Below are 17,068 nucleotides of genomic sequence, written 5' to 3'. Positions count from 1 at the left end.
TCAGTTCATTCAGTCGCTCAGTCGCGTCTGACTTTTTGTGACCCCCATGAATCACAGCACGCCAGGCCTCCTTGTCCATCACCAACTCCCGGAGTTCACTCAAAATCACATCCATCAAGTCGGTGATGCCATCCAGCCATCTCATCCTCTGTCATCCCCTTCTCCTCCTGCCCCCAATCCCTCCCAGCATCAGAGTCTTTTCCAATGAGTCAACTCTTCGCATGAGGTGGCCTAAGTACTGGAGTTTCAGCTTCAACATCAGTCCTTCCAATGAACACCCAGGACTGATCTCCTTTAGAATGGACTGGTTGGATCTCCTTGCAGTCCAAGGGACTCTCAAGAGTCTTCTCCAACACCAGAGTTCAAAAGCATCAATTCTTTGGTGCTCAGCTTTCTTCACAGTCCAACTCTCACATCCATACATGACCACTGGAAAAACCATAGCCTTGACTAGATGGACCCTTGTTGGCAAAGTAATGTCTCTGCTTTTGAATATGCTATCTAGGTTGGTCATAACTTTCCATACAAGGAGTAAGCGCCCTTTAATTTCATGGCTGCAGTTACCATCTGCAGTGATTTTGGAGCCCCCCCAAAATAAAGTCTCTCACTGTTGCCACTGTTTCCCCATCTATTTCCCATGAAGTAATGGGACCAGATGCCATGATCTTCATTTTCTGAATGTTGAGCTTCAAGCCAACTTTTTCACTCTTCTCTTTCACTTTCATCAAGAAGCTTTTTAGTTCCTCTTCACTTTCTGATGTTTCTTACTCCTTCTCAAATGACAGGAGAGGGTCTCTGCTGACGCCTGGCGGCTCTCTGAGGTCATCCACTCGGGGGTTGGTGACTGAGCTTCCCGGGCTCTATGGTCTCCCTTCCTGCTGCATCTGTAAAGTGACCTGAGCCCCCTTGCCCAGCTCGTCCCCTAATGCTCGTCTTCTAATATTGGCCAGCTCTTGCTGTTGTTTAGCTTTTACTTTCTGTTTGTCTTTCACTTATGACAATTACATTCAGTTGCCTGCGGTGGGGGCGGGGTTGCTTTCTCGGGGAGGGGAGGGTTCACGTGGCCGAGAACTCAGTGCACCCATGTGCCCCCCGTCTTGAGGCTCAGGCGGTGAGAAGGTGCCACTTGTCACCTGGACCGGATGGGGGTGGAGAGCCGTGGGGCACCGCGTGCAGTGCCTGCAGGCTGGGCATGGTCTTCAGGCGCCCGTTCTTCCCCCAGGCGGCTGTCCTCAGAGGTGCCCTCTCTCGGGGTGTGCCATCAGCTTTTGCCCACTGGTGACTCTCACCACCTTTGCCCTTCTCTGCCAGAGCAATTGTTTCAGAGAGGAAGCTCTTTGGGTCATAAAACGTCATCTGGTAGTTAGTATGTGGTTATATAGATGTATTGAGTTATATGGTAGCCTGATTAGCAGGAAGTAGGTGATTCATCAGAAAAAAAAAGAATCACACAAATGAGCTTCCTCTTTCAGCCTCTTTTTGTTCCAGCTCATCCTTTTAGAACCTTTTTTTCAGTTTCTGAAAAAAATTACTAATTGGGGCTAATGTAGCGTTTCACAGAGAGGCCATCCCAGCCCTTCACAGTCAAATGCTTTATTTATTTTTTTTACAGTTTAAGAAAATAAGCCCCTCTCTGTCCCCAGTCAGGCCAGACTTGGGGTGTGGCCACCACCTTGAGGAGGTGGAGCCTTGGCCAGCTTGAGAGATTTCACGTTCAAACAGGAACACCCAGACTTCCCTGGTGGTCCATTGGTTAAGACTCAGTGCAGTAGGGCATGGGTTCGAACTCTGCTTGGAGAACTCAGTTCAGTTCAGTTCAGTTCAGTTCAGTCGCTCAGTCATGTCTAACTCTTTGCAACCCTATGGACTGCAGCACACCAGGCCTCCCTGTCCATCACCAACTCCCGGAATCTACCCAGACTCATGTCCATCGAGTCAGTGATGCCATCCAACCGTCTCATCCCCTGTCATTCTGTTCTCCTGCCTTCAGTCTTTCCCAGCATCAGGGTCTTTCCCAAGGAGCCAGTTCTTTGCATCAGGTGGCCAACGGATTGGAGTTTCAGCTCCAACATCAGAGAACTAAGATCCCATTTTCTGTGTGGTGCGGCTGCGTGCGCGCACACGCGCATGCGCACGCACACGCGCGCGCACACACACACACACACCGGGAAACATCCCCCGAGGCCTCCCTGAGGTGCTGCGTGTGCCCCCACTCTGATGGAACATCCCGTTTACCCGTTTCCCTTGGTCTGGTTTGCCTCACAGATCCAGGAGGCTGCGAGTCGGGGCCTGAAGTTCGTCGGGGTCGTGCCTCAGTACCGCTGCCCCGGGAGCCCTGTGGGCAGCTGCCCCCCAGCAGATGACCAGGATGAGACACAGGAGCCTGGCCGTCATCGGGCTGCGGAGGAGCCGGGGGCTGCAGACGCTGCTGTGGGGACGGACGGAAGCCCGGAGCCCGGCCAGGGCCCAAGAGGGGGGACACCCGCCGCCCAGCAGCCCGGCTCGTCCCCGGGCGAGGGGGATGGCGCAGAGTCTCCTGCTCGGGGGACTCCGGAGGGACCAGATGCTGACCCGCTGTCGGAAGGGCCTGGAGAGCCGCTCGCGGCCAGTAAGTATGTCAGCGCCGGGACTCAGAGCCACGTGGAGAGCGGCTGCTAGCTTTTCAGTAATCACCGGGGGCCTTTTAGGAAAATGAATGGAATTCGAGTGTAGAGATGGCAGTCCATCAAACAGGAGAAGCTGTCGAGCTGTTTTCCGGGCCTCCTGACTCTTCCTTCCTGAGTGGGCCTTCTGGAGGTGGGGGGTGGGCAGACCACGGGACGCTGACTTGTCTCGGCTCCAGAATGTCACGGGTGCAGCAGGTTCTAGATCGCAAGGTGTTTTCTCCCCCACGCCCAAGCGCTGCCCCCAGATTACCCCGTGTGACCCCAGGAAGCATGGCGATGGCTGGGCACCAGTGCAGAAGGCACCTTCCACGCCTGGTCCTCTTGTTTTGAATTTCTGCCTAAAGAAGGAAATCCAGAGTGCCGGCTGAGGACGTGGCATGAGGTGTGCAGGAAGCTGCTGATTGAGCCCTTGCGCTGTAAACAGCCAGGCTTCAGGGGGGTCTGTCTCATGGACAGACCAGTACCGTGGAGCACGCGCGGCCAGGGAGAGGCCTCTGGGAAGTGACTGCTCTGAGCCACGGTGTTTAACAGCCACTGGGGCATGGACTTTAGTTTGGAGATTTCAAATAACGATGCAGGAAGGAGGCTGGCAGCCAGTGTTAACGAATGCTTCCTTCTTCCTGTGACGTGGATGGCCCGTTTGCATCGTCGCCCCCTTTGCGGCTGAGTACACTGAGGTTCAGAGTCCATCCGTTGCCCAGGCTGGAGACAGATCTGCTGGATGAACCCAGGCTGGCTTCCCACCTTCTGCTTCCTGTGTGATGCTCATACAGGTGATCAGAGTTTACTGAGGCCCTCAGACTGCAGGCAGTGAAGCTCTTCCTTTCCCCGTGATTCCCTTTCAGTTTCCTGCTCCAAGAAATCTTGTGTCCTGCTGTTTCCTGGAAGCCAGGCCCTGGTACGAGCTGTCTCCCCTTTGGAAGGTGATGAGTGACGAGACTGATGGGAGGAGGCCCAGGTCTTGGGGAGACTTTCTGTTTAGGCTTTTCTGGATTATCTCCCTGGTTAATGTTATTGGTGGCAGTGGTTTTGCTGTTAAGTCGTGTCCGATTCTTGTGATCCCGTGGTCTGTAGCCTGCCAGGTTCCCCTGTCCATGGGATCCTCCAGGCAAGAATACCGGAGTGGGTTGCCATTTCCTTCTCCAGGGGATCTTCCCCACCCAGGAATCGAACCCGGGTCTCCTGCATTGCAGGCAGATTCTTTACTGACTGAGCTATGAGGGAAACCCCTAGTTAATGTTATTATTTATATACTAATTCTTGAGGTTAGCCTCTTATAAATGATGAGAAACTGCTTATGCTTTGAGAACAGAAAAGGGTGAAGGAGCTCCCCAGAGGCCCAGTGGTTAAGACTCTGCCCTTCCACTGCAGGGCACACAGGTTCAATCCCTGGTCAGGGAACTAAGAGCCCACATGCCACACGATGCAGAAAAAAAAAAAAGGCGGGTGAAATGGCTTTTCTTGTTATGTCATAGATCCCGAAAAGAAAACTATGGGATGGTTAATTCTGGGGCTTGTTTGCAAGGATGACTTAGAAGGGGAGATGTAGCCACCTCACTTCTGGGAGAGATTCGGACTAGTGTTTCATCAGGGCCTTGGTGTGTGGAGGCTCAGATGGTAAAGAATCTGAGTACACTGCAGGAGATGAGGGTTCCATCCCTGGGTCAAGAAGATCCCCTGGAGGAGGGCATGGCAACCCCCTCTCTTGCCTGGAGAATCCCATGGGCAGAGGAGCCTGGCGGGCTACAGTCCATGGGGTTGCAGAGAGCTGGGCATGACTGAAGCGACGGAGGACGCGTGCCAAAGGACGTGTCATTTAAAGCACTCCTAAGTAGGAGCCCGCACAACTGGGGTACAGGTCCCGTCATCCTGACCATTGCCCCCAGCTCTGCACGGAGCCCTGGCTTTGAGAAAGGAGGCCATCGATACGCAAGGGCCCCTCAGGAGTTTCTGATGTTCCCTGTTCCGGAGCGCACCTTCCTCCAAGACTCCCTCCAGACCGGCCGCCTCCTAGGGTCGAGTAACCGGGGAGACTTGTCCCAGGACTGTCCCCCCAGGCCCCCTGCTGTCCTGCAACTGTTCCCTCTCTCAGACCCTTCCCCCGTCGCTGGGCGCACAGAGAACGCCCCCAGCACCCAAGGGTCTTGGCCTGCGCCTCGTTTCCTCAAACCCCTGTTCTCTCCTGGAAAACCAGAACCTTCTGAGGAATGCAAGGTTCAGGTGCGTCTGGAGGTGGTCAGCCCAAGAGCGCGTGAGAACTGCAGCTGGGAGGGGTGACGGTGCCCCTGACCCCCCGTCCTGCTTGGTAGGCGGCTGTCTGTCTGTTATCTGAGCGTGGCTCTTAGCTCTCTGCGTGGGAGGCCACAGGTCTCCGAGACTTGGGCAGTTCACTGTGGCCGTTACTTCTCTTCCGGTGGGATAAATGAATCTTTGCCTCTTTCTCATCAGCCAGTGAACACACAGGGGCCCTGGTGCCCAGGCCTGGCCTCAGAGGGGACAGAGGACGGTCATCGTGGTGACAGCCCTCCAGGGGCCGGGGCTCAGCTGGCCCGCGTGACCGTGCGTCCAATAGCTGTATGACGGAAGATGCTCTTACTATGCTGGTGTCACAGAAACAGGAGGTGGCCTGTGTGCCCTCCTAGAGTCACGCTTTATCTCATAGTCTGAGCCTTAGTGCTTCCCTGGTGGCTCAGCTGGTAAGGAATCCGCCTGCAATTCAGGAGACCTGGGTTCGATCCCTGGGTTCGATCCCTGGGTCGGGAAGACCCCCTGGAGAAGGGAAAGGCTACCCACTCCAGTATTGTGGCCTGGAGAATTCCATGGACATATAGTCCACGGGGTTGCAAAGAGTCGGGCACGGCCCAGCAACTTGCACTTGAGCATCAGCTGAGCATAGTTTCCGCCTCCTCGGAGGCTGGCCAGGGATGCTGTCCCCGCTGGTCAGCTGGTCTGGCCCCCAGCTCAGCCTAGTTCCTATCCTGGTTGTTATCCCCTCCGTCCTGGGGCTTCCACCGCATCTCCCAGCACCCTCGCCCCGCTCTCAGCCTCCCTCCACTCAGGGGCCCCTAAGGAGGGCCAAGTGCTTTAACTCCACTTCCTGCTGGTGGGTTTAAATAGGCAATCACAGCAAGACAATTAAAAAAGAGTCCAGAGGGCGTCTCCCTGCTCCGCCCCTGCTCCGCCTTTAATTCATCCGCTGTATGGCCCTGGGGGCTCATCGAGGCACCGGGGGCTGGCCCCTTCACCCCCAGGCCGCGGGACCCCTCGGGCCCAGGGCTTCTGCCCCCTACGTCCACCAGGGTTTCACTCATCCTGGGAGCGTGCTGTCGGCTCTCTGTCCGGGCGCCGCTCCCCGACCCCCCGGGCCGCGGGGAGCCCTAGGGTCCAGGGGTTGGCTCCCTAGGTCCACCTGGGCTGCGCTCGTCCAGGGAGCGTGCTGTCGGATCTCTGTCCGGCGCCGCACCCAACCCCCCGGGCCATGGGACCCCTCGGGTACAGGGGTTGGCTCCCCACATCCACCTGGGCTGCGCTCGTCCTGGGAGTGTCCTGTCGGCTCTGTGTCCGTCTGGGCCCCCCACTCCGGGCTGCAGGACCCTTTGGGTCCAGGGCTTGGCTCCCCAGGTCCATCTGGGCTGCGCTTGTCCGGGGAGCGTGCTGTCGGCTCTCTGTCCATCTGGGCGCCCTCCCTGACCCCCCGGGCTACGGGACCCCTTGGGTCCAGGGCTTGGCTCCCCAAGCCCCGGGGTGGGGGAGGCAGCTTCCTTTATTGACCGTAAACAGGCGAGGGGCAGAGCAAGACCAGGGCTCGGGAAGCACAGAGCCGAGTCGCTGGACCGTATTCCCCACCGTCTCCGCGGGCCGCCGTCATCCCTCCCTGGTCGCGGGCACTGCAGCGTCAGTAGGAGAAACGAGGGGACCGCACAGATTCATGCAGATTCAGCTTGTTCTCATGCCAACCAAATAATAATGAGCGTTGTCCCCGAGTTGCCCTTCCTCCCTGCACCGGCTCACTTGAAATGTCCAGAACGCAGAAGCCTGAGCCGGATCTCTGTGTCCTTCTCCAGGGCCTTCTATGAGCAAGCCTCCTGGCAGGCAGCTCCTTCTGGGGGGATGCTCCCCGGGTCTGCCCTCCCTCACCGGCCGGGCCTGGTTCTCCCCTCCCGGAACCCCCACCCGGACAGCTCTGCCCTGGGGTCCGTGCGCCCCCCGCCTGCCGCCATCGTCCTGGCTGTTTGCACTCAGTCCATTAACAGCAGCCACTGACCACCTCCCCGGCCACCCACGGGCGTCAGCGCCCACTCTCTGTGTGCTGATGAGACCAGCCTCTCGTGAGGTTTGGGAAACAGCCGGGGGTTGAGGGGTTTGGAAGAGTCTTGACTGATGTTGAAGCTGAAACTCCAATCCTTTGGCCACTTGATGCGAAGAACTGACTCCCTGGGAAAGACCCCGATGCTGGGAAAGATTGAAGGCAGGAGGAGAAGGGGACAACCGAGATGGTTGGATGGCATCACCGACTCGATGGACATGAGTTTGGGTAAACTCTAGGAGTTGGTGATGGACAAGGAGGCCTGGCGTGTTGCAGTTGATGGGGTCGCAGAAAGTCGGACATGACTGAGCGACTGAACTTGCCACTTGCCGGCTTGCAATTCTGGGGAATCCATTTAAGGCTTCTGAGGTAGAAGGGACCCAGTTTCCCCGTGGAGGTGGGCATTGCAGGAGATGGTGGCAGTGACGACGCTCACTGACAGCCTCGCGTCCCGCGGTTGCTGTGCAGTCAGCGCGTCCCACACTCTGCCTGCCAGCCGACCTCCCCAGGCCCAGAGGTGCCCCACGCTGCACCCACGCCGGAAGCGGCGTCTCCCCTGCCCCTGGCACCTGGCTGGTCCCTGCCTTCCCAGCATAACCTTTGGACCCTGCCCTCCTGCTGTGACCTCAGCCGACCAGCACCCTCTGGCCCCAGCCCAGCTCCCAGGCCTAGTCTGATGCCCACTTGTCCCTCCACCCCAGCCGATGTGCCAGCTGGCTCCTTCTCCCCGTCCAGCCTGGGGAGCTCATGCTTTCAGCCCGACTCTGAGGCCCCCTCCCTCCTGCTGCCTGGAGGTCCCCCGGGGTGCCAGGACCCCATCAGCTCAACCCGCGGGTCACCGCTCTCTGGGGCCCCAGCTGCAGACTGTAGGCATCCGTCCCGTGCCTACGTCCCTACTGCCTGGCACCCGCCTCAGACCCGGGCATCTACTTTCTTCCTCCTTGTTCCCGGGGAGCCTAGCAAGGCCTTGGCAGGCCTGGCTGTGGGCACCCCGCGTCCCCCGCCCCGGCCGCTTGCACTTTTCTGGCTGAGGTCAGTCCAGCGAATGCAGGTGCAACCCCGGCCGTGTTTTCTAGACTGCCACCTTTTCTGGACACTGAGGTTCTAAATGGCACCAGACCAGGCCACCCCCTGTGTGCAAGGGGGTCAGAGGAGACGAGACAGAAAGAGAAATACAACACAGAACCGTCTCGAAGCTGCTTGGGTGCCCTGCCAGGGCCGGCCTGCAGCCATCCTCAGAACATTCTCAGAAACAATGCCTTCCCCCTCCTTGGGGACTCTGTCCTGTGTCTGGAAAAATCTTCTAGCTGGGGTCAGGGTAGAGTCAACGAAGCAGCTGAGAAAATGTAAACACGCTTGGTCTTCTTTGTGGAGTCCCTGGTGGCCGCTCCCGTGAGGATATGTACTGGAGAGCCGGAATATTAAAACATCAAAGGGCGTCATTTGGGGACAGTTTCTTTTGGCTGGTTTCCGGGTGAGGACCGTGGCCGGGGAGCCGGCGGGACAGAGGCGTTTGCTGCAGGGCTGGGCATCTGCAAGCAGGTCTCTTCTCATGCTTTGGAGGCTCTTGATTCCAGCAGCCTTCCCCTCTCCCTTCCCTGAAAGTTTATTTCTGTCTCTGGCTCCGGCCCTGCTCCCCGGGGAGGACCCGGGTGGGGAGCTGGGCACGCTGTCAGCACCCCGCCGCCGGCCCGGCCTGCAGGCTCTGCCTTCGCAGCCTCGGGCCTGCACCCGCCTTCCCCTTCGGCCTTCCCCTCCTCTGTTTCCTCGTGCGTGGGGGAGGCCGTGGCCCTGTCTTGCCGTGTGACCGGGGGTCCTGCTGTGTGGCCAGGTGCTGGGCTGCTTCTCAGTTCCCCTTGCGGAGGCTGTGGCTTCTTTTTCTTCTTAGTTTGTGCGCCCTTGGGCTTGCTTGATGGTAGCTGAGCGTGGTGACGGATGCTCTGGCCCACCTTGGGGGTCACCTGAGGACAGCTTCCCTAGCCTCTGCCTACAGGTGTTCTCTGGAATGGGCAGGTGCCCCAGGCATTAATGCCCCAGGAATGGCCTCAATCCCTGAGGACAGACGCCCGCCTTCCTTGCGGCATCATGTGGCATCTCCGGTCCCCAGTAACCTGCCCGTGGATGCCTGCCTTGGCTTTCGTCTCCTCCTTGTTTCTTATCCCTGCTCCCTCACTCTTATTGTCTGGGATTACTCCCCAAAGAAACAGCTTGCACCCCAAAGCTTACAGGGTCTGCTTTTGAAGAGACGAAGTCGAGGCCTGGCTCCCACTCTTCCCTTTCAGCAGCTGCAGCTCTTACTTGAACCCTGACTCCTTGGACTGGAAAAGGGCACTTCCTGTCCCATCCCCCAGCCCTCATCCCCTTGCTTGATTCTCTTCCTTTACAAACCTTTCTTGGCATGACGCCATGGTTAACGCTTGTATTTGAAAGTCACAAAACAGTCAGGGGATCGCTAGCTCCATATACCAAGAGCTAATTTCTCCCCTGAAAGCACTTGCCGGCTGCCTTTTCAATGGCTTCCTGAGTCAGGGAAGTGGACCGAGAAAGTAATATGGGGTGGGGATGAGGACAGCGTTGGTTGTTGGAGAGCCGGGGGCTGTTTGTGAAGACGCGGTCCCTTCCTTCCTCATCGATTCTAGCCCCTGGATTGCTCGAAATGGCCTGCCCGTCGGCTTCACTGTTGCTGACAGCAGTCTTCGGCCCAGCATTGCTCCCTGAGGTCTCTGCTGGCGCTTACTCAGGTGGGGCTGTGGAAAGACTCCTTTTGTCCCAGAATACAGTCGTCCTGTGAGATAACTGGAGGTGCTATGTGGGGAAACGGTTTTGGTGTGAAAGTGCCTCACCATTTGCTCCTGTTTGTGGCAAATGGTGATGGTGTCCCTTCTGATCGTGAAGCTCCATTTCCTGTTTAAGCACACTTATCTAGATAAAGGAAAGTGGATCCATTTTCAAAGGTAATGTATTTGGAGACTGGAAAACTGGGAAATAAATATGGGATGCAGTGACCCAGAATGTGGGGTCCAGGCAAGGTGTCTCCTACAGGGAGTGTGTGGGTGTCCTTTGTCCTTTTTGCTAATGTCCGCCATTGTTTATGACCTTTAGACTATTTCTTTGGAAGAAGGGTGGGGATTTTCTTATCTGAATAGATATTTTTGGAAACCAAAGCATGTTCCTGAGTAGACTGTGTAAGCAAAGCTTTTTAAGCGGGGTGAATTGTTGGTTGCTCAACTAAATGAGTAACACAAAAATAGACCTTCAGCCTTAGATTGAAATTCCAGGTATTTGCTTTCAGAGGCTGAGGCTGCTCACTCGTGGCCTGTAGCACGTAGGGCGGGAGGCAAGGGTCAGCTGCCGGGTGGCAGTGAGCATCGATTTTTACAGAGCCCAGCCGTGAAGGAAGGCCCAGGAAGCTGCGCCTCACTCTCAGGGTCCATTGGCTGTTGGAGCGACCTTACCACTCCAGGCAGGAACCCTCATTTACTGGAGCATATTTATTTTTACATTTCAATGATGTATTTTTGATGAACTTGATTAAGTATTATGCGTTCGGCCCCGGGAAACACCACTGCAGTTTATAAATAGTGAATTCAGGGAGGTGCAGAGTTCCTGGAATTATGGCAGTGTTTTTGCTTTCATGTGCCTCTGTGCATTTCCTTTAAAAAAAAAAAAAAAGATCAGCTCTTGCCCCAGAACATGTCTGCTTTTTCTTTTAAAATACACCGTTGTGTGAATTTCTAGAAATGTCTACTATATCCTTCTTTCAAACACCTAACCATACAAATTAATCCCAGCTAACAGCTGTTCATCATATGTCATATTCAGAACTGAGTCCCGTTGACTAAACAATGCAGAGCCTGAGAGTTTCCAGTTACGTTTTATTGGGTACAGAATGAGGACTTAGCCTGGGAGACAACATTTCCAACAGCCCTGAAAAACGGCTCCAGGGAGGCAGGGGGAGAGTTCAGTGTAAGATATGAATTTTGTGAAGGAAAATGCAGTCACGCATTTTGGTAGAGGCTTGCTGCTAGCCACAAGGAGCAGATGCCACCAGTAACGATTTTAGTCCTTTTCTCGATTTGAGGAGATGCAAGAATTAGGCTCATGAAATGCTCTCTTGAAAATACCTATCTGCAGCCTTAACCTTTTCGCAAAGCAGAGTACCCTTTCCTGGTCTCCGCTCTGAATGCCTCTCAGGGGGTGTGGAAGGCCCCTGGCTGCAGTGGCCGAGAGTGCAGCTGACCAGGGCCGTTTTCTGTCGGCAGGCCCCGCAGCACTCGGCCTTCGAGGTCCGTGTCACTTTCAAGGCTCCCTAACACGCTGCTTGGGTTTTCTTGGTAGGCAACACGCAGCCTAGCAGAATGCTGGCCTTTGATGCCCTGCCTGCAGGTTCCTTCGAGATCGCACCCGGCCCGATACGGCAGTCTGTCTCCATTTAACCCCCTGTCCCCCGTCCTCTCTGAATCCCCGCAGAAATGGAGATCTTCGCCCTTTTCAACAAACCGAAGAGCCCTCAGAAGCGCCGGCAGTATTACCCTGTCACCGTTCCTCTCCGGGTCTCCAAGAACGGCCCGACGGTCAGCGGTCTGGACGCCAATTGGCTGGAGCACATGAGCGACCACTTCCGGAAGGGCGGCGTCCTGGTGAATGCGGTCTCCTCGCTTGGCTTGGTCCACGGTAAGGACAACGTCCCCACCCCACCCCCCATCAAGTGGCCCTCCTGAACTCTGCTTTTCACGCCTGTCATCTCAGCCCACTTTCAGAACCACCCCCCCACCCCGCCCCAATTCAGAAAGTTCCGCGGGTCTGATTTCAATTCACACATCTGGAGGAGTCATCCACAAAAGCCCACACCCGTGCTCGCCCAGCGCCTCTAGGAGTCAGCCAGGTCTATGCGAACACCATGGAGAAGGGGAGAAGGGGAGGGGCAGTTTTATTTCATCATGGTGGCCTCCGTTGAGGTTGCTTTTAAAGGCTTTTAAAGAGATTATTCCTGGGGTTTGTTAATTACCCCCTAGGATCCTGCCGCTCTGAAAGTGCAAATTGTTTGTAGACATCATTACAGTTTGAAGTAACAGTAGCAGCACCTTGGAATTAACAGCAGATGAGTGAACTGAACAGCTGGGTTTCTGTAAACTCCGTCGGGATACACACTGCTCCAGGGTCTCACTGCGCCCAGCGGCCCTGCCAGTAATGGGTTCTCTCTGGGGGTTTGCTGCTCAGGCAGCAATATTGGTGTCAGCTCCTCTGAGGCAGAGAGAAAGCTTGTCCCAAATGGGTAAATGTGTCAAGCAAAGAAGGGGTTTTCAAGCTAACATGAAGGTGGGTTGAGTCGCTAGGGTGCATCAAAACCCAGAGACGATTTGGGGCATGGGGCCAACCTGCCAGCACGTGTGGATCTTGAGGGCTGCCAGTCAGCAGGATTCTTGAGCAAGTGAAATGTGAAGTAACACCGAATCCGTTAATCCCAGTGAAACCTGGCAGGGGGCACCGACATTGAGCAGTTTTCTCTCTAAAAATTGGCAGAGTCCGGATCAGAGATTGGATTCTGTATTATTTGCAATCCTTGAGCTGCTAGCAAACATCCTTGGAAGAGGCATCGGTCTTCATTCTGAGTGCCCATGCGTGTAGTCATCCGAAACTTTCAGAGCGTTGTAGAGCGCGAGCCAGTCTGGTCCAGCGCAAAGCCTTTGTCACTGTCTGAACAGCAGTGTCTAATGGTGACGGGTCCACGCAGTAGCAGCAGGCATTGCACAGCACCGTGGCCCACGGCCACTTGTGGACGGAAGCAGGATATAAGATAGGAGGTGAATGGGCCACTGGGACTTGAAGATGCTCTGTCTCTGTGCCACCAGCCGTGAGTGGCCACTGACCACTGGAGATTTGGCAAGTAAGACTGATAAACTTAATTTTTACTTCATTTAATTTTTATTTATTTCCCTTTCAGTAGCCATATGAGGCTCTCAGCTAGTGTGTTAGTGCAATTCTAAAGCGTATTTTCTTTCTTTTTTAAATAACTATTTATTTGTTTTCGCTGCACTGGGTCTTCGTTGCTGCGCACAGGCTTTTTCTAGTTGCAACAGGCGGAGGCTCCTCCTAGTTGGGCTTCTCTGGGGTGTGGGCTTCGCTTGTTTCAGAGCACGGGCTCTAGGGTGTGCAGGCTTCAGTCGCTGTGGCCTGCGGGCCTCGGTTGCTGTGGCTCACAGGCTTAGTTGCCCCACGGTATGTGGAATCTTCCCAGACCAGGGACGGAACCTGAGTTCCCTGCCTTGGCAGGCGGATTCTTAACCGCTGGACCACCAGGGAATTCCTAGAGTATTTTTCATTAATACAACTAAGGAAGAGTCAGTTCCGTCCCCTGGCGACAAGGTCAGTAATCTCCCTGGGCGCCAGGAGGCCTTCCCTGGGCGCCGGCAGAGTTCTTGCAAGCTGGGGTCTGTGCTGGCTGGTTGGAGATGCACCATCCGTGCTCAGAGCAGACGGCTACAGCCTCGTTCACCGGCATTGGAGGGCCGGGTGGGGACCCTTTGCCCCCTGCTTCCACAGGGACACCCCGTCACGCCTCTCTGGGCACACAGCGACGGCTCCTTTTAGCTCCTCCTGGGCCCAGGGAGGCGCTCTGTGGCTACGCGTGGTTTTAATTCTCTGCCTGGGAAACCGAGGGTTAGTTGTGCTAGCCTCTTAAAGATGGGCAGGGAGGTGTGGGGGCCAGGAGCCGCCCGGGTAGCCGCTGGGCCTGCTCCACCCTTGGGGGAACTGGGGCTTCGGCGAGGAGGCTTTTTCTTTGGCCCTTTGCCTGTCAGGGGCCAGCCAAGCCCCTGGAGAAGACCCCGCGAACACGAAAGTCTGTGCAGCCCTTCGGCGCCTGTCTGGCTGTCGCGCTTCGGCGTCCAGGCTGCGTTCTCAGCTCCACTCCTCCCCTCTCCTCATCCTCCAGCCGTGAGTCCAGAAACACAGACAGCGCACGCAGTCTTTCTTCACATCTGACTTGAGTGTTAGAAACGCCGTTATAGCCTCCCTTGGCTTCAGCTGCATGAAATCCAGCCTTACTGCCTCGAAGGCAGAACATGAAATTTCCTCTGGCAAGTGAGCGGGAAGCCTTGCGCGGAGCCCGCGGCGTCTCCACAGCAGGACTGCCCTCGAGTCCTGCTCCCCCGGCTGCGTGTCCCTGTCCCCGGAATACATGCAGACTCCTCACATCAAAATGAATCTAAACCCACTCAGCATTCCAACAGGCTTTCTTCCTAATCTTTTTGAGGGGCGGGGGGCGAGGGGGCGGTGACCTGGGAGCAGAACTTACTGGGTGAGAGAGTTTCTGCCCTGGAAAAGCCCAGGCTTTCCGTTGGCCAGGGAGGAAATATGTTCTTTTCCCAGAATTTTTAAAAAAAAAAAGCAAGCTAATCATCATTATAAAAGGAACCTATTTCTAGTAGGATAATTAGTGTCCTTAGAAATAAACCTGGCAGAGCCGGGAACACGTCTTCAAGCTGTTCGCCATCTGGGAAAAAAAGCACCAGTCTTCTGAACTGGGTGTTTGTGCTTCAAAATATTTTCCACAAAATTATAAAATGCCTGAGAACTTTGTCCCATAAATTAGGTGATGTTCAGCTCAAAAGAGTCCAGCTCAGTTCGGTTCAGTCACTCAGTCGTGTCAGACTCTTTGCAACCCTATGGACTCCAGCACGCCAGGCCTCCCTGTCCATCACCAACTCTCGGAGTTTACTCAGACTCATGCCCATCAAGTTGGTGATGCCATCCAACCATCTCAACCTCTATCAACCCCTTCTCCTCCCACCTTCAATCTTTCCCAGCATCAGGGTCTTCTCCAGTGAGTCAGTTCTTCGCATCAGGTGGCCAAAGTGTTGGAGTTTCAGCTTCAGCATCTGTCTTTCCAATGAATATTCAGGACCGATCTCCTTTAGGATGGACTGGTTGGATCTCCTTGCAGTCCAAGGGACTCTCAAGAGTCTTCTCCAACACCACAGTTCAAAAGCATCAATTCTTCATCACTCAGCTTTCTTTATGGTCCAACTCTCACATCCATACGTGACTACTGGGAAAACCATGGCTTTGACTAGACAGACCTTTGTTGGCAAAGTAGTGTCTCTGCTTTTGAATATGCTGTCTGGGTTGGCCATGACTTTTCTTTCAAGGAGCAAGTGTCTTTTAATTTCATGGCTGCAGTCACCATCTGCAGTGATTTTGAAGCCCCCCAAAATGAAGTCTGTCACTGTTTTCACTGTTTCCCCATCTATTTCCCATGAAGTGATGGGACCAGATGCCATGATCTTAGTTTTCTGAGTGTGGAGCTTTAAGCCAGCTTTTTCAAGAATCGAGTTAAGACTCCTGTTTTTGAGTCCTTACCTCGCAGCACATGGAAAGGCTGGTACTGTCCTCGTGTTTGAGCCTCTGCTCGTGCTCCCCGGCTCCTGTCCTGGGCTGGGGAGGCTGTGCTCTGGGGCTCTGGGGAACTTCCTGTGTGGCTGAAAGGGGCGCCTAGTGGTGGTCCCGGGGCCCTGGCAGTCCCCATGCGTTGGTGCGTCCTCAGCAGCCCGCACACCAGCACCTCTGGCCTCGGGTACTGTTGTGTCTGTAGAGATGGAGGCACTGAGAGGTTAAGTCCTTACTGTGGGTCCCGGCCACTGATTGGCAAGAAAGCCGTCGGAGAAGGGGAGAGGGGAGGAGAGGAGAGAGGAGGCGGCTGCGCTGGCGAGGGGCTGAGCCAGTGGGGAGAGGGGAGCTGCCCTTGGGGAGGAGGGAGTCCCGGGGATGCTCAGACAGCAGGATGGCCAGGCTTGCAGAGACACTGCAGCCAGTGAGACGAAGGCCAGAGCCCTGCTTCTCGAGGGTGGGCGAGGCTGGCGGGGTGGCCCTCTGCGGAGCTGGCAGGGGCACGGGGGAGGCGCCCTCACTGGGGGAGGGGGAGGGGCCGCCCTCTCTGGGAAGCAGCCACCGCCCCTGTCCTTGCCCTGCAGTTGCCTCCCTTTGTCCCCCTGGCCCTGGCCTTGCTCTGCGTCCCTCTTGCCCTCCCCTTGGCCTCGCCCGTGGCCTGTCCCTCCCCTGTCTCCTCCCTGACCCCCTGACCCTTTCTCTGCCCTCAGCCTCCTCTCCCTGCCCTCACCCTCACCCGGCCTCTTGCCTCTGGCAGCAGCACCTCTGTGAGGCCTACATGTACTTGTCTCCCATCATTTCTAAAACGCCCTTTGCAGCCTGTTGTCCAAACCAGATTCCAGTCCAGCAGCAAGTGCCACGTGCGGAAACTCCATCCTCGACTCTCTGACCTGAGAGTTGTTCTTCAGGACCCTGCCTGCTCCAGATTACCCTAGCCTCTCACACTGTCCTGCATTCGGGATTTGTCCGGCCAGTGCCTCATGGTGGTATCTTCTTTCTCCCACCTCTGTCACCTAGAAACTGGAATTTAGTTCTAAGACCTTGGTACATTAAGCGCTTAGGACTAGGGTACATTCCGGATGCTGTTGTGTTTGAAAAGCTCTGCCACACTGGATGACATGTGGTACCTGGACAGCCCTCCTCTCCTGCCTCTTTGAAGTTTGGGTTTTCCTTAAGACTCTCTGATGCCCCAGCTTCATGTCATCCAAATAACATTTGGTATTTAGACCACATTTTTGATGCCTAGAATAAGCCAGATTGCCTTATATTTGCAAAATAGGTATGTAAAAACATGTGCATATTCCAAATAAAATATACATAGGGACACATTGTAGGCAGACATATTTTTCACCTTTTTATTTTGCATTGAGTGTAGCTGATGAACAGTGCTGTGATAGGTTCAGGTGAACAGCAAAGAGACTCAGCCATACATAGACATGAGCCATTCTCCCCTAAACTCCTCTCCCGTCCAGGCTGGAGGCAGACATATTTGCAAGTCCTTGGGCAAGGCCTGCTTCCTATGCTTCTTAGCGTCCCAGTGTGTATACCCTGTGGTCTGTATGCAGAAAGCAAGCAATGAATGTTTTCAGGTGCTGCTCGCTCTTTCTGAGTGCTGAGGAGAGCCGGTGTTGGGATGTGCCTCCCCAGGGCCCTGCAGGCTGGGGGAGCAGGGGAGGGGGAGGTTGCAGCACGTTCACGGCCGCTCCCT

At 55.4% G+C, this 17,068-nt stretch overlaps 1 protein-coding gene across 2 annotated transcripts in view; it reads left to right on the top strand.

Moving 5' to 3' along the window:
• The window catches only part of RFTN1 (raftlin, lipid raft linker 1), a 232,212-nt gene that overhangs the window by 154,547 nt on the left and 60,597 nt on the right, over nt 1–17,068 (top strand). For both annotated transcript variants that reach the window (XM_069568689.1, XM_069568679.1), the window contains exons 5-6: nt 2,266–2,608; nt 11,443–11,646. In XM_069568689.1, the coding sequence (XP_069424790.1) occupies nt 2,266–2,608; nt 11,443–11,646 (547 nt within the window). The remainder of the gene's footprint in view (nt 1–2,265; nt 2,609–11,442; nt 11,647–17,068) is intronic.

The sequence above is a fragment of the Ovis canadensis genome, chromosome 1 (genome assembly GCF_042477335.2).
Source record: "Ovis canadensis isolate MfBH-ARS-UI-01 breed Bighorn chromosome 1, ARS-UI_OviCan_v2, whole genome shotgun sequence".
Classification (NCBI taxonomy): domain Eukaryota; kingdom Metazoa; phylum Chordata; class Mammalia; order Artiodactyla; family Bovidae; genus Ovis; species Ovis canadensis.
This window is presented reverse-complemented; position numbering and strand designations above follow the sequence as displayed.